Here is a 7504-nt window from a genome sequence, read left to right as displayed (position 1 = left end):
AGATAGGCACCAACTTTCAGATCCTTTGCAGCCAACTGATCAATTATTAAAAATAGTCAGAGACATAAGAAAGGAAGCCGTAAACATCTGGAGGACACGGGTTGGTTTCAAAAGCATAGAGCTGGGCAGCGGAGAAAGAAAGGAAGGGAACAAGGTAGAAAGAAAGACATGATGGCGTTGAAAGTGTATAAGCCAAGCCAAAGGACGGCGACAAGGAAGATGGCAGGCAGCAAAAGCAGTGGTTGAAGACCCGGTTAATCGGTGGAAGCAGCAGCCGGCCAAACCTATTACCCATAAATTCTCAAAACTACATTTAATAATTTATTATTTTGGTGAGAAGGATATTTTAGTAATTTTGACGGTCTACTAACAGTCAACTTAACGATTAATTAACGGTAGGGGAGGTTTCTGTAATTATATCAATACATTCTTTCTAAGTGTTAATACACTAAACCTCAGGGGAGGTCCTTAAAAATAACCCCTTTTTAAAAATTACCCCTCACAGAAAAGCAAAACCCTACTTACACGCAGACTGGCGGCTTTCAATCCTCTCTCTGAATAACTCACCTCACTGTAACCTTCCTCTCCTTCACACGGACCAAAATGGAAGGGTCTGTTGACGAAACAGCGAAAGCTGTCTCGAACTTAGCCGTGGATTCATCTTCATCTGATCCCGCAGCTGGAGAAGAAACCATCAGCAAAAAGTATAAACCCTTTGTTATCATTTTTATTATTAGTTTACTATTTTCTCATCTGGGTTTAGCTTCTTCTTTCGAATTATGCTTTATTATGTCTTTGTGTAGTGCACGCAAGAAGGAACTGAAAATGAAGCAGAAAGAGGAGGAAAGGCGACGTAAAGAAGAGGAGAAGCGGCAGAAAGAGGCTGAGAGGGTAAACTTTTGTTGGGTTTTTTTTTTTTAAATAAAATTTCAAGTCTTGTTTTCTAAATTCTGTTTCGGTGGAATTTGGTCGGTTATGAAATGTTTTTTCGGATTTATCTCTGCATGTAATCAGCTTAAGGCAACACACTAGGTTAATATTGGTGTAATGTGTGTGAAAATTGCAAAGTAATTTTGCCATTTTGGTCTTTTCTTTCACTTCTTGGAGTCTTTGTGCTATGGTAAATATGTTATTATTCATATTGCACCTAATAATGTAGAATGTTAGCTTTATCATGGGAATCTTCAAGAATTACTTATTGTATGTTTTAATTTTTATGTGATTTAGCATTACTACATATACAAGCTATTTGTATAAACTGATGTGAGTTGATATGTCTGAGAGTCAAAAACAAAATAGTCAAAGAAATAAAAGAGATAAACAATATATAGTATGATTATATGTGATTTTCTTCCTATCATAATAAATATGATACTTTATTGCTCATTAACTTCTTACATCTTATTATCTTGTGATCCTTTTACGGTAAGTAATGCCTCTGTTTATAAATTCCAGGCTGCCACCAAGGCAAGCCCCCAAAGTCAGAAACCGGCTGCTGATGATGAGGATATGGATCCAACGGTATTATTTCATTTGTTAATCTTGCGTTAGTTTTGGGTCCTTACAGAGCATTTTTGTGATATACTACTGTACACTGTTGTGTTTATGCTTTGTTTGTTCTGCAGCAATATCTTGAGAATAGGAAGAGGTATTTGGAGATTCAGAAGAAAGAGGGAAAAAATCCATATCCCCATAAATTTTTTGTGTCAATGTCCATCATTGAATATATAGCAAACTATGGAGGTTTAGGCAATGGGGATCATCTTGAGGACATCTCAGTATCATTGGCAGGTATGAAGATACAGGACTTTTAGAAGTGTAGTTATCTTCTAACAATATGCATATATGTTTTAGAAAAATAAAAGTTGTTTTGATTTTGTAATGCTAGGAAGAATCATGAGCAAACGATCTTCTTCATCAAAGCTTTTCTTTTATGATTTGCATGGTGGGGGTGCTAAAGTACAAGTTATGGCTGATGCAAGGTATCAGTTCGTTGCTACTTTGTCTGTAGTTGAAACTTGTTTTTGCTTGCTTTTTATTTCTTTACTGTTTTCCATTTCAGGAGTTATTAGAGTATGTATAAATTTTATGGAAAATAATGTTTCTTAATAGGATTGAGATCTTGTTTTTGTTAATTCTTTCTATTGAGTTGATCCATTTATCAATAAATCCGTTTTCCGTAGTTCTAAAGCTTCTATATTGCAATTCTTATTTAACTTATTTGATGTTTCTCTTCCTTTCTTCTCTTTCCTATTTCTAGGTTGCACGTCCCATAGTTCTTGTTTATGTTAATTCTTTCTCGATAAATCTTTTTGTGTTGCTTATTATTTTCGTATGCTTTTACATGTTGCCCACCATTTCCTTGTTCTCATTTCCTTAGTGTGGCCTACTTAAACATGTAAAGATTTATTTATTTCTTTTTTTTTCTGTTCTTATTTCCCTTTTTATTTCTTGACCATTTATTCCTTTATTTCATTGAAAAGACAAATGAATCGATCATTTGCTGATTGCAGCAAATCAGACATGGATGAAGTGGAATTCTCTAAGTTTCATGCTAGTGTGAAACGTGGTGATATAGTTGGCGTCACAGGGTTTCCAGGTTTGGGTTATTACAATCTTTAGTTATTTGCATTGTATTGTTCTTATTGGTAGTATATTTATGATTCATTTTTAGTCATCTGTACTTGATGCTGCGCTGCCTTTATTCTGATCTTACTGGAAAACTTTTCACTGGGTAACTTTCATATGCCCTTTTTACCATTCAGGAAAAACTAAAAGAGGGGAACTTAGCATCTTTCCAAAATCATTTGTAGTTTTATCCCATTGTCTCCATATGATGCCTAGGCAGAAGCCTGGTGTGGATAATGCCAATGTCAAGGTGAATAAAGCTTGTTGTGACAGATTTGTTGTAAGGTGGTATCTATTCTCGATAACACTTTGTTTGTTTTGTGCAGAAAGTTGATGCATGGGTCCCTGGAAGTACCAGGAATCCTGAAACATATATTCTAAAAGATCAGGTATTTATTCATACTCAATATGTTAATGATAGCTAGTTTCACTGTTTTAGTTCTCTTGTTAATTTCATATGGTTCTTCTGTGCATATGTGTGAGCTTTTCACGTACAAGCTCGCCTACACTGGTATCCAGGCTTGTGAAGTATATATTGGCTTATGTTTTGTTGTACTTGTCTTTTGGATGTGATTAAATTGGTTATTCTTCCCTTACAGGAAACTCGATATCGTCAACGTTATCTGGATTTGATGTTGAATGTGGAGGTTCGTCAGATATTCAAGACCAGATCTAAGGTTGTTTCATATATTAGGAGATTCCTTGACAATCTTGATTTCCTGGAGGTTAGTGAGGATTTATTTTGTCCTGAATTGCTGATGCATCTGCTTATTGTGTTTTTTTCTTTATTATATATTTTTTTCTTTACTATTGTATTCATTTTCAGGTCGAAACACCCATGATGAACATGATCGCTGGTGGAGCAGCTGCCCGTCCTTTTGTGACCCATCACAATGATCTGAACATGAGGCTGTACATGCGTATTGCACCTGAGCTATATCTAAAGGAGCTGGTAGTTGGTGGACTGGACCGAGTTTATGAGATAGGAAAACAATTTAGAAACGAGGGTATTGATCTGACTCATAATCCTGAGTTCACCACCTGCGAATTCTATATGGCTTTTGCAGACTACAATGACCTGATGGAGCTTACTGAGAAAATGTTGAGCGGTAAGAGGGGGGGATCTTGTGTTGCAGGAAACTGTTTTCTTACTGCTGCATTTTTGGATTTTTATTTATGTGCTTGAAATGAAACAGGGATGATCAAGGAAATTACAGGGAGCTATAAAATCAAATATCATTCCAATGGGCTTGATAAGGATCCAATTGAAATTGATTTCACTCCCCCTTTCAGGTCCTTAAACTTTATTTACTGGTGTAAATGGTATAAGATTTATCATCTAGGCAGGTCTCTTTTGTGAATAATTTATCCTTTGACTTGAATATTACAGAAGGATAGACATGATAGAGGAGTTAGAGAAGATAGCAAACCTCCAAATACCAAAGGACTTGGCCAGCGTAGAAGCAAACAAATACTTAGCAGATGCATGTGTGAAGTTTGATATCAAATGCCCCCCTCCTCAGACAACAGCTCGATTATTAGATAAAGTAAATCTTCTTTCTCTGTTCGGTCTATTTCCTAATCTATAGACATTTATTAAGTTTTTTTTTTGTTTTGGGGGGGGGTGTTTGTGTGCTCTCTGTGGTACTTATGCTATAAACTTGAGGTTTGTGCTACCCTACACCTCTATCTGGATGTGAGTCTCTGACTTGGCTAGCTAGATGGTGAGACTCATAGCTGAGATTATTTCGGCCGTGGTTAAGAGTAGTGCTATAGGAAGTGTTTGTTGGGAAATATAGATGGCCATTTTTTTGTGGTCTCTTTAATTGCTATTACTATTATTATAGTTTTTGTTATTCTTCACATGTTACATGTGCACACCCCTGAAATTCTGTGCATGTGTATCCAGTTCAACATTCACACACCATGCTTTACATCCAAAAGTGTACATTTAAGATGTGTTTATGTTATTGTAGGCTGTAGCTTAATTTAAATTTTATGTGATATCAGCTTGTGGGGCACTTTCTCGAAGAGACGTGTGTAAATCCTTCTTTCATCATTAACCAACCTGAGATAATGAGTCCTCTGGCAAAATATCACAGATCAAAACCAGGCCTGACTGAACGTTTTGAATTGTTCATTAATAAGCATGAGGTGTGTTTACTCATTTTTTAAAATTTATAGCGTTTATCTTTTTCTTTCTCAGAATATTTTTTTATCTCTTTTCCCCCTTAAACCCTTTGCTTTGTATTGTGCAGGTTTGCAATGCATATACGGAGCTGAATGATCCTATTGTACAACGGGAGCGATTTGCCGAGCAACTGAAGGTATTATACATGTTTAGCAGAGCAATTCAGTCTGTTTTAAATGTCCTGTTTGTAATCTGTTCAAGTCTAATGCTGGTTTGGATATTAGGATCGAGAATCAGGCGATGATGAAGCAATGGCTTTGGATGAGACATTTTGTATGGCTCTTGAGTATGGGTTGCCTCCGACTGCTGGCTGGGGTCTAGGCATCGATCGGCTGGCTATGTTGCTTACTGACTCACAAAATATCAAGGTATGTGGATTCTGTCTCTCGCTCTGCATTCATGCCCACGAGACATTCATTATCAGTACTCACCATCTCTTGTATGTTTTTGGAGGACAGGAGGTTCTTCTCTTCCCAGCCATGAAGCCTCAAGATGAACCTGCTGCTGCTAAAGGTAACAAACCTTTACTTTCTTTTTTCCGATGTACTGTATTAGAAACATTTTTTCAGTTCTTGATTATTATAGCCTTAGGTTCTTGTTGCATCCATCATAGATTTTGTACATTAATCTTATTTGCTTGCAACTGCAGCAGCAACTCAGTGAGTTTGAACTGTTGAATTCGAGAAAGTTTAATTTGTTTCTTGTATGCGCTATCGGCATTCCAAGAGGAAGTCCTGCCAGTCAACTTTTTGTTATTAATTTTGCTCCGGTTAGTTATTGTTTAGGGTTTTATTATAGAACCCTTTCAGTGTGGGGTATTTTGTGAAGTGCCATATCATGGTATTTATTAAGTATAGTGGACATATATATTATTTTAAATTTTACCAATTTGAATCAGCTTGTTGACCGAATTTCTTCAGATAATTGTGATTATTTCAGCTTCTGAAAGCAGAGTTTCAATCTCTCTTTCTCTCTCTCACTTTTTGATGGTGGAATTTTGTGTTGATTCGGGAATTTTATAGAGCCCCCTTCGAAGTCTTTTCTAAAAGAACCCACTAAACTTGCTTGGGTTAAGATGTCCTTGTTCGATTTTCTAGCCATTTGTGTTGGTGCAATCTCAAATATACTTAATTTGTATTTTAACATTAAATATTTAGTCCTTAATTTTAACTTATTCTCAAAAGAAAAAAATTATTGAAAAAATTCTTTATGTAATTGCGATTTTTGATATGGTATGTGATTGAGTCGATAATTTTCTTTAGACCTAGTGATTTATCAATAACATTAGGGATCTTAAAATTTGAGTCTTAATATTATTTATAACTCATCTATTGGATATGAATCTCATAATATATAAAATTATTTGGCCTTCATCTAATGATGAATGTCACATCAGAGTGCAAAACAAATTAATAAAACACTTTGTAAAATCATATTATGCTTGATCAGACGAAATCCCCTTGTATTCCTTCCAAGTGTTAGAATTTGTCATCTGGGGTTGGTTGCTGCTGCCACCCAGGTTTTTTTATTTCTGGCATCCGAAAGGTATATAATCATTAGCATCTTATTAAAAAAAACAACGCCTTACTTAAAATTAATGATAAGTTAAAAAAAATATTAAAATAAATAAATATCTAAAATATGTTATATTCAGACATCAGATTGAAAAACAAACAGTACCTTACTTTCTAGCTATTTAAGTTGTAACAATCTCTAATATACTTTAAATTTTAGAGTCGGACTATTAGCACCCCTCCAAAATTATATTAAAACCCCTTTTTCAATTATATTTCATTTAATATCAAAAATACTCTTTTTTTTTTCTAAATGAACACTCTTTTCATTTATAAAATTTTCAATTTCTAATAATTTTCTCCGTCTTTCAGCCTTAATATTTATATTCCTCTCTTCAAATTGTCTTTATTATTTAATTTCTAAAGAAAAATTCTATAAAAAAAAGTAAGAAAAACATTATACTTGAAAAATAATGAATTTTTCTTGGGTTTAATACAATTTTATCCTACTTATAAATGTTGGGTTCATTGGGTTCAACATTTATTTTGAGAATCCTTAAAAAAATTAGTTGCAAAGAGGTAAAATTTTATTTTATTTATTTTTCCACTATGTTGTATCTTAATTAAGTTGTTATGTTTATTACAAGAATTTTATTTTGGCTTAGAGGATTACTTCTTAAATTCAAATTATTTTAATGATAATCAAAAATTTATATTGTGCGAGCAAAATAAAATTGAGGAGGGAAAAAAATAAATGGTTTAATTTTATTTATATTTATCCTTAAATGTAATTGCACTATAACACGAATTTTATAAAATTAATGAGGAGGTGCTATTAGTCCTAACTCTAAATTTTATTTTAACATTGAAATTCACTCGTTATTAAAACGATTGAACTACGTCGTTACACACACACACACACAAAAATAAATTAAAATTTGTATCAGTTTAGGCCTGCCCCGCTGCCCGTGACTGACCAAACTTCTGTTTAAACCACAAAATTTGTCAAAATGGATCCATTGCTGAACTTTAATTTCGTTGACCAATCGCTTGACTCCAGATAACGTGGCTTTTACATTTTTGATACCTCAATGGCCCAAAGAAATGTCATGCCGGATCTTCTTCTACATTTTATTAAAAATTCTTTCTAAGACAATCAATGCATCCTCCT

General features: G+C 34.2%; 1 protein-coding gene across 3 annotated transcripts; it reads left to right on the top strand.

Moving 5' to 3' along the window:
* The first annotated feature begins 510 nt into the window (after positions 1-510).
* Positions 511-5857, top strand: LOC18055994 (lysine--tRNA ligase, cytoplasmic). Of its 3 annotated transcripts, none has more exons than XM_024178054.1 (17): positions 511-704; positions 804-891; positions 1456-1521; positions 1626-1791; positions 1889-1982; positions 2484-2599; positions 2766-2878; positions 2955-3017; positions 3228-3353; positions 3455-3737; positions 3825-3921; positions 4019-4175; positions 4639-4782; positions 4887-4955; positions 5044-5187; positions 5278-5332; positions 5472-5857. In XM_024178054.1, the coding sequence occupies exons 1-17, from the start codon at positions 604-606 to the stop codon at positions 5480-5482; spliced, it is 1893 nt and encodes a 630-aa protein (XP_024033822.1). In that variant the 5' UTR covers positions 511-603; the 3' UTR covers positions 5483-5857. The 3 variants fall into 3 exon arrangements, with proteins under 3 accessions (XP_024033822.1, XP_024033821.1, XP_006453327.1); XM_024178053.1 differs by having other exon boundaries at positions 5469-5857; XM_006453264.2 differs by having other exon boundaries at positions 2514-2599; positions 5469-5856.
* Positions 5858-7504: the final 1647 nt, after the last annotated feature.

Source organism: Citrus clementina, unplaced genomic scaffold (genome assembly GCF_000493195.1).
Source record: "Citrus clementina cultivar Clemenules unplaced genomic scaffold, Citrus_clementina_v1.0 scaffold_1, whole genome shotgun sequence".
Lineage (NCBI taxonomy): Eukaryota > Viridiplantae > Streptophyta > Magnoliopsida > Sapindales > Rutaceae > Citrus > Citrus x clementina.
This window is presented reverse-complemented; position numbering and strand designations above follow the sequence as displayed.

Excerpts from the sequence above, each read along its gene's own strand:
- LOC18055994 (XM_024178053.1), top strand. The coding sequence starts at position 604 with ATGGAAGGGTCTGTTGACGAAACAGCGAAAGCTGTCTCGAACTTAGCC. Across the intron at positions 3,354-3,454 it reads ACAATCTTGATTTCCTGGAG|GTCGAAACACCCATGATGAA; the intron begins GTTAGTGAGGAT and ends ATTCATTTTCAG. Across the intron at positions 4,956-5,043 it reads GATTTGCCGAGCAACTGAAG|GATCGAGAATCAGGCGATGA; the intron begins GTATTATACATG and ends TTTGGATATTAG.